Source organism: Phoenix dactylifera, chromosome 7 (genome assembly GCF_051530095.1).
Source record: "Phoenix dactylifera cultivar Ajwa chromosome 7, Ajwa_hap1_PhDact_Kaust_v1.1, whole genome shotgun sequence".
In the NCBI taxonomy this organism is placed as follows: Eukaryota; Viridiplantae; Streptophyta; class Magnoliopsida; order Arecales; family Arecaceae; genus Phoenix; species Phoenix dactylifera.
Genome location: NC_143196.1, coordinates 4,522,005 through 4,538,713, shown reverse-complemented (window position 1 = coordinate 4,538,713; position 16,709 = coordinate 4,522,005). Strand labels below are relative to the sequence as shown.

Sequence of the window (16,709 nt, the reverse complement as noted above, 5' to 3'; positions counted from 1 at the left end):
GGAGCCTGAAAGCATCAATAATTCGGGCGTTAAGATTCATTAGACTCTCTATGAACCCTTCTCCCTTCTTCCATATCTTGCTCTTCTTCTCTCAATATTCTCTTGCTCATTTTACTTATGAAAGTGGTAAATATGGACATATAGAACTTCAAGGCAAATTTTGTGCAGAAAAATTGCTCTCGTCTAAACACATATCGTAGTTGACACTCAATGATCCGAGATTTAAATTACATGTCCTATTTTGTACCTCGCAAAAAGTTGGCAAGATATGCCAAACACAAGCCACTACAACTAAGACTAGGCATATACACCTTACTAGCGAACAAGGGTTGTATCTTTCGTATGAAAGAAGGATTCACTTTTCTTTGCATTAATCCACCGCTAGGTCGTACAATAGTCGCTTTGAGATCTATACATGTGGATGAATAAGGTTCAGAATACTTTGAGATCTATGCAGGTGCGATTCAACGATCCAAGTTGCGAAAGAAGATCAATCGTTCTTTTTTGCATAAAAGATACAACATGGCCTTCTTACTAGCTTGCAGTTGGGATTCATTTCACTCAAACACAACCAAAGAAGAGTTGTGCGTGTTTTTTAAGTAATGCGCGTAAGACACCAGCAACAATCAAATGCAACCATTATCATGTATTCATGTGTCAGACTCTATCGTGCAGAGTATCTTCAATATTGAAGAAATAATAATTAGATATTTCTTTTTTTCATCTTGGTATGCACCACTCCATATTCACAAGTAAAAATAGCTCTTTAAATGTTGTAGTGTGAAAAGTAGACCTTGTCCACCCAAGGAGCAAAACAAATGCCAAAAAGGTAGTAACACCAGGCAATTTACCCTTCCCATTAACCAATTCTTGTCATCCTTAAGAAATTACTAAATTATCTTTAAGATACAATGATGGAAATTGAGTTTTCTAAAAAATGACACCCAGTGTGAAATTTTTGAGCAGGAAACAAGCTTGCTAAGATTCTCCAGGCTCCAAAAGAAATGGGCTACCTTCAACTGGGCTAGGAGACGGCCCAGCCCGGTTTAAACGATGGGCCGTTCTAACCCGTACGAGGCGTCGCTTGCGCTCCTTCCCGGCATCTTCTCCCGTTCTCCGTGAAGGCGAGAGCGGGCGACCAGCCATAGCAGCACGTGTGAGACCGCGTAGGGGCCAAACGGCAGTCGCACGTGCGAATTCTCCAGCGCTAGTAAGAAGAGGGGGCGAGGCGTGAAAGAGAAACCGATCTAGGGTTTCTTGGAGGTTCAATCCAACTGATCTCCATCCCGGATCCGGGGGCTTCCGACCTTCCTAGGTTTCAGGTCCGAAAAGGTACGATCCGAATCTTCGTGGATTTGCTCCTCCTTAAATATTTCTTCCCTCAAATTCTTTTCGATTCGATTTACTCTGCGACATCCGTTGCCGGCGCTAGGGACTCAGTTTCTTGGGCTTTGGAGGGAGAGAATTGGGATTAGAGTTAGGTTAGGATTTGGTTCACTGACGTGTGTCAGTCGCTGGTCTTGTTTCTGTTTCCCTGGTTGTCGATGGAGATCGGAGGCGTTCCGATGTGATTTGCGGATCGGACTGGTAAGAGTTTTGAATTGAATGGATGATATAATTGGAGTCCCTCTTCATCCCCTCATGGATTTTCCCCCATTTTCTGATGCTTTTGAAGGCTGCTATCTATTCTTTGCAGTCGTAATGATTTGAAAAGGTTTGAAAAGGTTATTTCTGCTTGATCTTTGGAAGCAAACCAAAATTACATTCTTCTTCTTTAGTTTCTCATCATGAAGCGCTTCCTTCTCTCAATAAATAAGAAGAGTTTTTCCCCCGGAAAAAAAAGAAAAAAAGCAAAGGATCTTGATATTCCTGTATACGAGGTTGTTCTTTTCTCTGTGAAGGAATTTTCTGGGACGTGATTTCCATTGCATTGTGACACGATTCACTTGTTCCCCTTTCTTTTCCCTCTGAATTTTCTGAATTTAATGGGATGTTCGTTTTGGTCTATTCATCTTTATATGATTGTTGATACTGCTACATGCTTCCAGCAGGATTTAAACTGGGAGGACATATATTCCTGATCCATCTCTGAATTGTTCAAGGCAGTTTGAGAACTTTGTCCGTCTCAACTTCTTCATAGAGATCCAATTTTGCTCTCGCTTCATTCGTTGCTTGCAAATTCCTTCTGTTGCTGTGCAGCCTGAGTTGCTGATATGAAGACTCATGAACGTGCTGCAAATCTTGCGCTTCTAGGTATGTTTTATTTGTCCTATCTAAAAAGATTTTCGCTTGCATATTAGAAGGGAATTGCAAACTAAATAATGTAAATATGTTGAAGTGCTCTCTTACAATGAAAAATGAGAAAGCAGGGTTGTGGTAGTCGTTTCTGTCAATAAATCAATCCTCATTCCACAAAATAAAAATTTCTTGCAGCTAGGTACATGATTCTTATATATAGTTATAAATATATTTTGTTGACAAGAATAATTTGTTACGGAGAGCTAGCATGGTTGTTTTTCTTGTTGCTTAGCTGGTCTTTTAATGTTCACAAGCAAAACATATTGTTTTATGGAATACTTCTTTCATTGTATTTTATATAGTTTGTCAAGCAGTGGCTGTGTGCTATATGGCTTTGGTTTGTTGTTTGTTCTGCTGCTATTTTATTATTTATTTATCTATTTATACTTTTGAGAACATTATGAAATTAGTTTGCGGCATAAATGGTCTTGTTTCCTTGTATGGATAATTTTTTTTTGAGAGACAGTCTGTGACTCAGATTCACTATTTTGTAGGTCTAACCTTTGCACCACTTGTCCTGAAGGTAGATCCCAATTTGAATGTAATTTTGACAGCATGCCTAACTGTTTATGTGGGTTGCTTTCGGTCGGTCAAACCAACACCACCATCAGTAAGTGCTGTTAATTTTGTGCAATTGCAATATGTTATTTCTTGGTAGACCAGCATAGAGTCATTTTGGTTTCTTCTGAGAATTGAATGTATTTCATGCAGGAAACAATGTCAAACGAACATGCCATGCGCTTTCCTCTTGTTGGGAGTGCAATGCTCCTATCATTGTTTTTACTTTTCAAATTCTTCTCAAAAGATTTGGTGAACGCTATTCTTACATGTTACTTTTTTGTCCTTGGGATCATCGCTCTTTCGTATGTATTATCCTCCATGTTACTTGAAATGAAGTTTTCGATTTTATGTAAATTATGATAACTAATGCCAAAAACAGTTGTTGTAGCATCTAATCTGTTGCTGATACATATGTGCAGGGCAACATTGTTACCTTCAATTAAACGTTTTCTTCCAAAACATTGGAATGAAGACCTCATCATTTGGCGTGCTCCATACTTTCGCTGTACGTGTGCTATCCTTTACGATGATCTGTTTTATATATTTTTTATCACAAAATATTAGATATGCTATTTGTGTTCCAAATGTCTCACGTTTCCTAAATTCTTATCCATAGTCTTCTCAGATACCTGCTTATTTTTTAATTTTTGTCAACTTTTTATATCCGTTATTCTTCACTTTCTTAGTCGCATCTCATGCTATCTTATAGATGGTTTTTGTTAATAAAAAATCTTCTGCCTGATATTTATCTGCACTTTGTTTTCATATTAGATTGTATTATGCACCTTTCCACTCCTATGTGTGTGTGTGCTTGTGTGCTGTGTGTGGTTGGTTTCTGATTGAGAGTGATTCTGATCAGCTAAGCAACATAATTATTTTGGGTAGACTGCTTTTGAGATACTTGTACTGCCAATAACAGGTCTTAAATTTTGTATCTTCCAAATAATAGCTTTCAGCAAAAGATCTATGTACAGAAGATCTAATTATACATACGTGCATACGTACGTACATACATTTTCACACAGATATATACATTATACATTATATATATTTGTATATACGTATAAGCACAATTATGTGTGTATGCATATTTTGTGTTTATATAAAGATCAAATGAAGTGTCACATATATATTTTTGTTTTCAAAAAAAGTCAAGGGGCACCATTAATTTATGCATGATTTAAGAAATATTTTCAATTGGTTAAGGTAGAAGATGACATTGGTCCATGAAAGAAGCACATCTTATAGACACAAATGATCCATTAAAATGTGAAAAAAAGATGCCTCTTAGGATGGGAATTTTAGTTATGATGGTAAGCTTCAGTATATTGGTTCTTATGGTTCACAGGAATGATGGCATCAGATTTTGAAGGAATATGTGATTTGGTCTAAAACAGTACATGCTGTACTGGTATAGTTTTTCTCCTTTCCTCCATGAAGATGCATTGGTAAAGCATATTTTGCCACTTAATAACAAAAATATATCTGTGGGATGAGGTGTTCATAGAGCTGCCTTCTCAATATTCCATGAGGCTACAACCTATTTTGACATTGGTATTGGAGATAGGAAGCTGAAGGGTTTCTTTGTCATGCCCTTCTATGATCTTTTTAGAAGTGGATTACACTCTGATGTCTACAAGCTGGTTTGGATTTTGGAACACTTGTGTCCGACGGAAAATTTAGGTATCTGCATGGTTTTTTTCCTCTAACATTACAATCTATCATAACATGGTAAATATGTGGAAAATAGGTGAAGAAAACTCGCGAGCTCTGTGGTAGGTGATTGAGAAGATTTTCACCTTCTATTTCTTTTGACTTGTCTTTGAGCATTTTGAAGTTTTTTTATCATGATTTATGATCCATACTCTTAATTCATGCACTATTATCCCTTACCAACCTTGAGGTGGTGGGATTGGATTATCTGTTAATTGTCAGACCAATTAGGGTTTTTTTTTTTTTGGGGGGGGGGGGGGGGGTTGGTTTGGTTTGGTGTTGTGGACCCATCTATTTCTTAAATGTCTCTTTTGGCTCCATATCCTACCACCTTGGAATGGGGAAGAAATTTGTACTTGCATATAATGATTGAATTGTAGTCTGCTGGTTGATCTAAGTTATCGATATTTTATGCTTTAGGAAAATCAATTCTGTTTTAATAGCTGGCTTTTGTATAAAAAGGGATATTTGTAGTGATGTATAATCATCGATGTGTGGCTTTTTAATTGATCAAAATTATTAAGATCTGCTGCTTTTTGAAAATCAATTCTGTTTTAATAATTGGTTATGTATAACAAAAAATACCATAACGATTCAGGACCTCATCCAAAAAGGCTAGCCGAAAGGTTTTTTTTTTGTGGTTTCTTGGCTTTGTCCAAATACTCATGATCTTCCGATGCATAATTGAAGTGGGACCCTTCTTTGTTTAAGCCCGAGTGCCCTCGCTAGGTTAATGATCTAATTCCAAATTCAATCGCAAATACCATAATCAGTCTGTAGTCAGCTCCAAAAAGTCTGTGCTGCAATGTCCCCTAGTTTATATGGGTCATAGGTTGGGTCAACTTTGATACTATTTGTGACGATCCAGGATCTCATCCCAAAAGACTAGCCAAAAGTAGGGCTCCTTGGCCTTGTATGAGTACCCAAGATATCCCCGGCATATAATGATATGGGACTTAACACATGCCAACTTAGGTCCTCATAGGGACATTGCTAGAAAATTTTTGAGAGCTTTTTATGTGCTTAAATTCCTGGAGAACCGACAGAAGTGCAGGAAGTTATATCCATTTTTGGTACTCAGGACAGAACTTACTATCTTGCAGTGATTGAGATCATATGACTGAACTGGGATGGGTTGGGGATTTTTTTCTTTTTAATTTAAGAAACCTTCTTGTTCCATAATTTTTTGTTTCTCATTCATACAGGTGGGTCTAATTGGATAGAAAATTCAGATCTCTCTTTTTTTTAAAAGCCTGGGCGGTCTTGTATCAGTTTTTTCTTTCAAGTTTCTATGGTATTAGTTGTTTACATAAACTATATGGTATCTCTATAATTGTGTACACTCGAGAATGTTTTTATTGCACCAAGTTCGTGTAAAATATGGTGACAGTTTAAGATGTATAAAAATTTTAAAGAATCTGATAGACTGATGTTTCGCCCCTGCTGTTAATCATCAGGATTGATCTGTTTAGGTGTTTTTCCTTCTCTGGGTCATTTTGATTTGCAATGATGTTTAGGCTTTAATATTCCTTTTGACGCAGCTGCTTCACTGGAGTTCACCAGGTCTCAGATTGTTGCCTCAATTCCAGGAACCTTTTTCTGTGTGTGGTATGCTTTGCAGAAGCATTGGCTCGCTAACAATATTTTGGGGATTGCATTCTGCATTCAGGTTAGCCTTAGCTTTCAAATGATGACATTTTGATAGCTTTGGTTTGTTCTGCTGTTTTTTGTTCAATCTTTTGCATCATCTTATGGAACTGGTAGTTATTGTGTTCATCCATTGTTTCATTCCCAATGTTTACTTTGAAATTTTATGCATACTTTATTGCAGAATGTTGAGCCTTAACCTTCCCCTGCACTGTAAATTTTAAAGATGTAGATTTCATTATGCATCTTGTCTAGAGTAGAAAATTTGTTGCTATGTTTTCTTCCATAATTTTGTGCTGTTGTATACTGATAGGTTTTTGAATCATCAATATTACATTTCTGTAAGTTGAAGTATTATGGACGTTTGTTCGTGTCATATATATACTTTCCCAGTTGATATCTTGAAGGCCTCACCGACTTTGAACCTTCAGTTTTAGCTAAAACTAAGTTTAATTTTTTGCCAACTAAATGAATTCTAAGTTAGCTGATTGTGGGACCCCATACAGACACATCGAACACCAATGGCCGGAACATGCTTATAGATGACTAAGATGTGTCTTAGTGAAACAGAAAAAAACAAAGATGACTAGTACTCTGTGCATATGGTTTTGCGAGATTGATTGTTTGGGATTATTGTGTCATCAATTTAAGGATCAGGTCTTGGGACTTCTAGTTTCCTTTCCTTTAATTTTCATGTCCACTGTTGCTTGCAAGTGGAACTTTTGGCATGAAAACATTGACTTGCATTTTATCTATGTTCAGTATGGTGTCAAGCTAATATCTATGTTCAGAAAGTATGTGGCTCATCAGCTATTACTTTCTAAACAGTGTGGTAGTTACAGAGGTTTCGGCATATTATAGCCATCAGGATTATTTCAAACCTTCCATCATGATTTTTCTTATCTGTTACAAGATGTTATGATTTATTTGCATTTTATCTCAAACTTTATGGATTCATTTCTTTTGAAGGGTTTCCAACTGTCTAAAAATGTCATGCATTTACTTTAAACTTGTTGCATCATTAAGATTCGCATAACAAACCATTTTATATCTTGTAGGGAATTGAAATGCTATCATTGGGCTCATTTAAAACTGGTGCCATTCTATTGGTAAGAGTTAATGAAGCTTTTGTTGAAGAATATACATTCATCACTATATACCTGAAATGCTTATGACCACCTTAGCTTGTTGTTAATGCAGTTATCTTGTAATGCTAGTGTATTGATATTCACTTGCTTTTTCATATGCATACCTCTGTATTATTATTTTGTATTTTTGATCTAGAGTAACTATTAAATCAATTCTCAAGTATTACCTTCTACCTTTCAGGTTACATGCATACATATATAATCTAATGGACATACCTTACAAATTATGATTGGCATTTAATCACTGATACAAGGATATAATATATTTTTAGATCGATAAATAAAATCTAGGTGCATCTTTATGAAGGTTAACTTATAAAATCTTTAACTAAAGTATCTAGTTTATGTGGTTTGTAATGTGATTGAAAGTTTAATACTTGGATGACTCTGTGAGAGGTATTGGAAAAGGCGAATTGGTTGGAACTGATTAGCATTTTGACTTAATAAACTAGAATTGGAATATCTGCATTTGTGATGTAATGTATGACAAGTGTTCAGGGATGTCAACAGGTTGGGTCAGCCCTTGGGACCCTCAAACTTGGCTCTGCTCAACAGTAGTACCTCCAGTTTAGCTACCTAATGGTCTAGATATGACATTTAGCATTAACTTTTGTTTGTTGGAGCATTATGGATCCTGTAAAAATTGCGTCATCCCTTCACCTAAGCTGGTGGACTATAATCTATTTATATATTCTGTAAAAAAATTATTATGGGTATAAAGAGGTTTGTTCATATTATCTGAATGACCCTAGTAGCTGGGACACAGGTTTATTTGTTACAATTTGGGCTATTTCAATCTGAGTACCACTTGGCAGGCCTGGCTGGTTTGACTAAATATGGAGTAATTTGTGCCAATCTTTCTTCTATCATCTCATTTCTCTAGAATATTTCAAGTAATATTAACTGGGTTAGATCATTTAATGCATGTTTACAGCAAAACAAGGATTGATACTCTGCATATCCCATATTGGTAATCTGTGGTGGTGGCCATCTTCACCCCTTTTTCAGAATATTTGCTGTCATTTCAATTATCTTGAATGTGCAGAAACTATAGGGGTCATTTCTTTTCTAATGTGTAGTTATTATGAGGCTATTTGGCTCTAAATAAGAATAAATGGTGGAAAATTAACATTAATTTGCCCTAGGCAAGCATGATTGAGTTTGTTGGTTTTGTTTGATGGTCGTATTTAGCTTCTGCAATATTACTCTGCTCAGTATTTTTTTTGCAGTCACGATCGGCTCTGTACTTAGTTGCATCGAGATTTTGTATTAGTCTATATTATGTTCATGGTATGCTGAACCGGTCTGTATCGGCCGGTTCAGTCCGTACCGAACCTAACCGATCCGGTTCCGGCCCCAAAGGTGGCCGGAACCGAGCGGTACAAGCCCGGTACCGGTCCATGCGTACTACGCACTTCGCGGAATTTTTTCCACGAGCCCGCTGCCGGTTCGGTACCGGTTTAAATTGGTCTGAACCGGAACCGTACTAGTCCGGTAGGCGACCGGACTTTCTAGTTTATGTGTAGAGGACATCACTTTCTAGTTTCTATTGATGTGGCATGTTGATTGATCTTTGGATACTACTCACGACTCAGTCTTCTCTTTCCTTTTGTCAATTGTTTTCAACATTCTCTTATGAAGTGGATATCATTTTTTATTCTTTAATGGCTATTTATGAGATGTTTCTTTAATTTGTAATCCCTTGTGCTCTCCAATGGTAGGCTGGACTGTTTGTGTATGATATCTTCTGGGTGTTCTTTACTCCTGTGATGGTTAGTGTTGCTAAGTCTTTTGATGCTCCCATAAAGGTCAGTTCTTCTACTAATTTGATTGCACCATTTTAAGTTATTTACTGCTGATGTGCTTATACGGTTGCTTTAAGATGAATCTTCTGATGTTGGTTCATTCAAAATTAGCTTCTATTCCCAACTTCTGATTTGGCACGGCCTTTTTCCATGCTTGGCCTTGGGGATATTGTGATTCCTGGTAAGAAGTTTTATTCTAAGACATTGGGCTTTTTTTTCTTTTCTTAATACTTTATTGTTGGTATCTCACCAACATGACATAGTCTTCTTGTTTCTCGGTTTTATCTATTGATGCTGTCCTTAAAGGACTTATGCTGTCAAGGTGATTAGTTAAAATAATTCAGGTAATAGGAGGAAGCAGGAGAAAGGATTAACTTGGAAGCCACCTGGAAATCGAAACTTAGAGTGTATCTAGTAAAATAATTAATTGAATTATGTTCAGACTCTTCAGTTGGTATGGCCTCAGTTCAATATATAGGCCAGGCTTGTTCAACCCTAAGAAACATAATTAATATGGATCCTTGATTTTAATCAGGATATTCTAAGCTTTTAAAAAGCAAAGCGACCTAACTCCATTATAACCCTGATAAGGAGCAGGCTTCTTCTAACAGTATACATCTTAGTATTAGACAACGAAACCTTGAAAGTTGAAACTGCCTGATTGTAAGTAGATAACAATTGTTGCAGGATCAACTTGATTCATGAGTTGTGATATCACCTGATAAGCTGACCGTAGCCCAAATGTTACCTTGATTGGTCACATTTGATCGATGAGCTTCATGTCAACTAGGGTCTGTTGTGCTGGTACCGAGGCCCGTACCAGTTGCCCGGCAATATGATATGGTATGGTACTGCACCATTCCATTCCGGGCCATATCGACAAAGCTAGAGCCAACAAGGAAGGGGTAGAGGGAGAAAGAGAGAGGGAGAGAGGGCTTTCAAGCCCTCATCCTCCACAAGCAAGGGGCCACACGAAACAGGGGCTCCATCCCTAATTTTTTTTTTCCAAATTTCTTAAGTGAAATCAGTTCGTTGCCTGCAGAGGATGAGGGCTCAAAAGTCCTCTCTCAGCCCCTCTCTCTCTCCCCCTTCCTCTCTCCCCCTCTCTTTCCCTCCCCCCCCCCCCCCTCTCTCTCTCTCTCTCTCTCCCCCCCCCCCCCCTCCCTTGCCAGATTTTTCAAACCGAGGGGTGAAACTGTGCCGGTATGTCCTTGGTATGGTTCGGTATGCCCCGAACCACCTGTTCGGCGCAGTATGGCATTCCTTGCTGTCAACCATTTATATTAAACTATTCTTAAGAAATTAGCGCATTTGGCAGCCAAGATTGGGGAAAGTAATAGTGGCTGAATTCTGTTTTGAAGGTTTAGAAAAGAAGATACCTGAACAACCTGTATGGAAGGGGTGAGTAAAGGGTTTGGAAAGGCTTTGCTTCAAAAGCACAATGTGCTATGATAGTAATTAATGACAGAAGCTTTCATATAGCAAATTCCGAAAGATCTGGTGAGGCTTGTTGATTTTGTCATAAGTTGCTACATCCTTGGAAGAAGGATCATTGAATTATTAGCCTAGCTAATTCCTCAACTGCACCATCCGTTTTTTGTCGTGTACCACTGAATTGTCAGCAACAGAAGATGTCCTTCCCACCGATTGTGGTCTTTTCCTTCAGCATCTATGGTTTTATCTGATTAGGGCAAATTGGAAGGTTGTACTCAAGTATATACTTGGCAATCAAGGACTTTATTTCAATCGAGCCCTTTGCCTTCAGAACAAGTCCTCGTAGTGTATTGAACTTTATCAGAGATATACATGTGGAAACAACCTCAACAAGCTTTGTTCCATCAACTTGCTGCCAATTCTTGCATTTTTTTCTTATTTAAGGCATCTCTTCCAATAAAGTTCTTCCAATTCACTTCTCACTAGTTTCATTCAAATATTTAGTCTCCCTCCCATTTCTTGAAATAGTAGGATGCATCGCCAGAATGTTAAGAAACTCTTAAACATGCAGAGATGTTGCATCTTAGGATATGTAAAAACAAGAGTATAGCTTATTGTTTCATGGAACAACTATAGGGAATTAGGGAATATCAAAAACCCCACATCTTTCCTTACTGGACTGTGTGAGGATGGTGTGGTTGGGAACTGGTATCTGATTTTTTTTTCACTTGTTTAATACAGTTGAACTTTTTTAATTTTTATTTTATATTATACTGTCATCAGCTGGATTTTGTAAAGCGAATTCCACCATTCTGACACCACTGTTTTGCTTTTAGTATCTTGACCGTGTGAAAATTAGCACTGAGAATTTCGGTGTTGTTCTAGAGATAGATTCTCTCCTACTTTTCTTCTTTGTTCGTGTCTTGTTGTCATCTAGAAATCTTTTGTTATGCTAACAAGTTGAAGGCTTTCCAAAGACACCAATGAGCATCCTAGGGACTAGGAAGCTGAGAGTGATTAGTGATAAGACTATGAAAATAAATGGAATTACTGTTTCTGGTGTGGTATTATTTTGCAGGTAAACTAGTTTTGATTCACTGTCAAGTTTCCTAGTATTTGTGTTAACCAGCTAACCTTAGTTGTGGACTGGAGAAACCATTTGTAGCCCTTGTATAGCTTAAAACTTTAATGTAAAGTTATTCATGTTTTATTTTTAATTGTTCTGATTGTTTTGGCAAATGGATTAAAGAGCGGCTAGCTTTTTTTAACGATTTTTTTGAATGTCATCTCACATCTTAAGCTGTTTCTTTTTTGCAAGTTACTTTTCTCGTTAGTTGAATATTTTATTCATAAATTTATTATTATTCTTTTTCATCTTCAGGGATTTTTGTAGCATTGGCATTGCGCTTTGATGTATCAAGAGGAAAACAAATTCGCTATTTTAATAGTGCATTTTTTGGATACACACTTGGTTTGGTCCTTACTATTGTTGTGATGAACTGGTTTCAAGCTGCACAGGTAAACTTCTCGAATTGTATTTGTCAATATCTTTGCCTATGTTTTTTTCCCTTATCGTTTTCGGGCTCAATATTCAACATTTGCTGTTCCTTGTTGCCTCCATCATTTGCAGCCTGCTCTTCTATACATAGTTCCTGGTGTTGTTGGATCTGTGGCTGTCCACTGCCTGTGGAATGGGGAAGCAAAACCGGTTTGTTCTTTATCTTGTTTCTTATAAGACTCTCTCTCTCTCTCTCCCCCCCCCCCCCCCCCCTCTCCCTCCCCCTCCTCCACCCCCCTTCCACGGTTAACTGTGTTACTAAAAGTTTTTCAACTCCTTTGAATAGAAAATGGAATAGGGGCATTAATATTTGGAATTGTGAAACGGAATAAAGGTGGGAGAAATGGAGTGTAGGCTCGCTTAAATTAGCTTGTAGATTTGCTTAATTTTGTTTCTCTTACTATATAAATTTACATGCAGCACCACAAAAAGTTTATATTTAGATAGGAAAGTAGGTTTGGTTGATAGTTTATTTGCTTTTAGATGAATCTATTTATGAGCTCATCTTTTGAAGATGTATAAATGAAGAAGGTTGTTAATATTTTGATCAAGGTTTGCGGTCTCGGTACCGGATCCCATATCGGTGTCACACTAGCACAGTGTGGTATGGTATGGTATGGAGTTTTTTTGGTGTACCGAATGTCGGTACCCCATCTATATCGGATACCGGTACCGAACTAGTCCGGTACAGTATGCCCTGTACTGTCCAGTTCGGGCCGGTACAACATATCATGATTTTGAGGGTTTGGCACCGCCATCTATCTCCACTTCTATCTCAGTTTTGTCAATCCTGCAAGCCCAGAGCTGCAAGTGTACCTTTTGTTCAGTGAGCCATCTTATGTAAGTTCCATGCATGTGTCACCAGATAACCTGATTGGTAGTTATAGTTTAAATTTCTTCTTGGTTTCTAGACTTCTTAATGGTTAGACCTTCTCTAGACAGAATATTCAGCAATCAGCAAAAACTTTTTAATTCAAGCCTGCATATCGATAAACTGCTATCTCTGTCAACTTGGCTGTGAGGCTCAGATTGGAAAGAAAATCAAAGCTATATCATGAATTTTTTAAGTAGTTGAAAATCCAAGTTACTAGCACTCATTACTATCTGAGTTTGATTACTTTTTGTCTGCAAGGTACCCAAGTGAAAACTGATTAAAAGGGAGGAAAATAATGCACACTACTGTGAAAAAGTTGTTTTATCCTTTTTTTTCCCCCACTTTTATGGACTCATATCTCATTCCCTAAATTGTTTTGTGATTTATTTGTACAATCACTTAATGTGGCCCTCAAACATCGTTGATGGAGCTACTACTAGTAGCAGTGGATCAAATTCTTTGCTCGAGATTGACAAATTAAATGGATGCCCCGCTTTTTGTTTGTTAGAGCACTTTGCAAAGGGTTTGCACCCATGAAAACATCGTAAAATATTTTTTTCTTAGCTTTTTAGCTTCCGATCACTGAGTTAATCTTGTAAATCATGGGGTGACAAATTATGACCTTTATTATATAACTACAATATAACAATCAAGGTTTGGCTTTATCAATCCTTATTTGCTATTCATTTCTGTTAAGGGCTACCTTCAATCTTGTTGCAATCTTTCCAAGTTCTTTCTTTTAAATTTTGTTTGCTTAACCTTAGGTCTGACACTAATAAATTGATGATGATTCTTCAATCTTTGCATATTATCATTATTATTTTAAACTCTTAGGTCTTACTCTCCTCTTTCTAAAAGAAATATTCAAGGTTCTAGCTAAAGAGCCTCCTTAGATTTTCAGATTTGATTATAGATGCCTGTACCAGGTCAATCAGCTCTCTGTAACCCTACCCTTAGTCAAGGTTACCCTATAGCATCTGAAACATACCCATGCCCCCCTATATCGTTCTTAACTTTACTGCCTACTAATCTTAACATTTCCGCATTCCAATTTGTGTTCTTGGATAGTATGACGTTTCTGTGAAAAAGTCAATGCACCTAAGCACATACCTTATTTGAGTATATGTTCTAAAATCTTGGCAAACTGTCTTTGTGGTCATAAATAATGAAAGCAAAAGATGCAAGTTAACTATTATATATTGATAAGAAAACCTTAATCTATGAAAAAAACGAAGGAAAGGGAACGCCCTCAAGTAAATTTGGATAGCATCTATGTAATGAGCAGAGAAACAAACTTCTTAATTTGCTGTTGCATATTCTGTTATCTGCTGGGAATTTAGCAGGTCATCTAGTGAAATGTTTTTTCACATCCAACATTATTTTTGACTTTGGGAATGAGCTAATCTCAAGTTTTTTATATTTTTACAGCTTCTAGAGTATGATGAATCAAAGACAGCATCAGCCAGCAGTTCTTCAGAAGATGGAGATGCTAAAGCCAAATAGAAATAGGAATAGTGGCCAATGGATTGGAGTGCAGAACCTTTCTGATATATGACAGATGCCATTACTAACTCTTACAGAACTGATGGTTGGAAGAATTGCTCCCAATTGCTTTTGGAATCACAAAGTTTTATAAAATACAATAAATCTTTTATAGATTATGAATCCGGTGCCTCACTTTAGACATTTATCAATTTCTTTTCCCTTTATCTTTGGATGCTGTTTTCTTCCAAGTCTATTTCTGCTGCCATTTTCCATTTTGTTTCCAGGAAGTCTGAGCTTGGCACATCATTTTGTATTGAAAGCTATCAGAGCTGGTAGGGGAGGCTTTTCAGTTTCCGCCACGCGACTCAATTATTTGGTTCTGGGACATATGTCGATAGACCATCCTTGCTAGACTCTAATACTATTTATCAAAAAGGTGATGATTAGATAGTAGATTTAAGCAGAATTTACGTGAAGGCAAAAGCAGTCGACATGCAGCATGTGCGGCACACCCCGCTCTCTCTTGGAGTGGGATGATGCCTGTTTTATGATGTATTTATTTTGATATATTTGCATTTGTTTCAAACAGCTTTGCCGGTTTGGATGACTTGCAGGGGTACACAGGCGAACCTGTGAATGATTCAAGGCCAACCTATGATCCTATCATGTACTCATACAGTATGAGTTTCCATGGTTCTGAGTAATTAAGTCTGTTCGGATGTCTTCTGAAGGCACAGTAAGATCTCAGGTCCATCAGCTAACGGCAATGAAGTGCATGACACAGCAGGCATGTGCTAAACTCTAAATTCTGATGAAGTGCGATACCTATACGGATCTATTAGCTTGGTTAGCTGCCACTTTCATCATCTTTCAAATGCAATATGTTTGCAAAATGGTTACAACAATTATCACCATTTTCATCCATTTAGCCTCTTTGCAGCTGGCCGCATGATGCATGAGTCATTTACTTGATGCTGATGTTCAGGTGTCTGTTTTTTTTTTTTTAATAAAAAAGAAGGGAGGGAAAAAGAGCTGGTTTGAATGTGGGCTATGATATCTGTGGCTGTTGCCTTAAAACTTCTACGGCTGCTGAATTTTGGAATACAAGATTTTCATCATTGCTTACGTCTCCTGGTTATCGCTTCCTAAACCAAACATTAATCTGGGAAGAGGCATAAACAAAGAATGGTTATGCTTGTCAAACTTGCTTACGGCAACAAGTACAACTATTTCAAGAGGGAGCTGTCATAAATTATTCTTTTAACTATTCCTTCGTCGGGTGCAGAGTTGTCATAAATTATTCTTTTCAAACCAACATAACTATTCGAGGCCTATTATTCCTTCGATGGCAAGCTCTGCCTATTAGTCTTAAGTCTTTATCAGATAATGATGGAAAGAAACAGGAATTTTCTCGCTAGTTCGGCGTAAGACCGGGTTCGTAAAGTGTGGCCGCAGAAGGCCGTTGATTTCGACCAAGCAGCAGCAATTTTCGAAGGCCGGACGCTGTCAACCTGCGTCTCATTCAAACGTGCCGTGCATGCAAACCGTGACTGACTTGCGGCAGCTTGATTGCGGTCAAGGAAGCTTCTCGTGAACATTTGCGCAGTGCCACGGTCCATGTCCGGCGCAATGCCCTTATCCTTCTGGAAGAATATCAGGAGAAAAGGGACCACTGTTGGACTTTCTGGCTCCCACCCTGAAGGCCCTCCTGGGCCCGGTCCACTTGACCGGCCCAAGCTCGGCCCGAGGCATCCTTCTCCTCTCCCTCCGGCGATTTCGACCGGGATGGAGAGTCCTAGGGTTGCAGAAACCCTAGGGGCTCTTCTATAAGAGCGAGCCTCCCACCACCGTCAAGTACCACGACCCTCTCTCTCTCTCTTCTCCCTTCAAAGTCACGGCATCACATCACTGTGCTCACCGAAAAATGGGGCTACTAGACGTCGCCGAAGTTGAGGTAATGCCCTAGAATTCTTCCTTTTTCCTTCTTCTTTTTTCCACGACTCAACATCGCAGCCGCTGGTTGTCTAATCGGCCGAAAATTGATTGAAATAAGGAACCATTGTTTCTACCTCTATTTGTTTCCTCTTTTCGTTTTCTTCCGGCCGCCTCCGCTGCCGGTGTTCATTACCGAACCTTTGCCCTCATTCCGAGTTCCCCCCAGCAAATGCCGAACCCTTAACCATCGG

General features: G+C 38.1%; 1 protein-coding gene across 10 annotated transcripts; it reads left to right on the top strand.

The window, feature by feature from the left end:
- Positions 1-1,074: 1,074 nt before the first annotated feature.
- On the top strand, positions 1,075-15,648 carry LOC103705258 (signal peptide peptidase 1-like). Of its 10 annotated transcripts, none has more exons than XM_088701048.1 (14): positions 1,195-1,332; positions 1,433-1,587; positions 2,052-2,253; positions 2,793-2,908; positions 3,010-3,161; positions 3,279-3,364; positions 6,114-6,241; positions 7,278-7,328; positions 9,089-9,175; positions 9,284-9,353; positions 11,988-12,124; positions 12,237-12,314; positions 14,467-14,959; positions 15,138-15,648. In XM_088701048.1, the coding sequence occupies exons 3-13, from the start codon at positions 2,214-2,216 to the stop codon at positions 14,539-14,541; spliced, it is 1,020 nt and encodes a 339-aa protein (XP_088557174.1). In that variant the 5' UTR covers positions 1,195-1,332; positions 1,433-1,587; positions 2,052-2,213; the 3' UTR covers positions 14,542-14,959; positions 15,138-15,648. The 10 variants fall into 10 exon arrangements, with proteins under 10 accessions (XP_038983414.2, XP_026659741.3, XP_088557173.1 ...); XM_039127489.2 differs by having other exon boundaries at positions 15,113-15,648; XM_088701049.1 differs by having other exon boundaries at positions 2,049-2,253.
- The last annotated feature ends 1,061 nt before the right edge of the window (positions 15,649-16,709 follow it).

Bases quoted from the DNA above. Each gene is read 5' to 3' on its own strand.
- LOC103705258 (XM_039127486.2), top strand. From the start codon at position 2,214: ATGAAGACTCATGAACGTGCTGCAAATCTTGCGCTTCTAG. The intron at 2,909-3,009 runs GTAAGTGCTGTT...TATTTCATGCAG, and splicing joins TCAAACCAACACCACCATCA to GAAACAATGTCAAACGAACA. The intron at 3,162-3,278 runs GTATGTATTATC...ACATATGTGCAG, and splicing joins CTTGGGATCATCGCTCTTTC to GGCAACATTGTTACCTTCAA.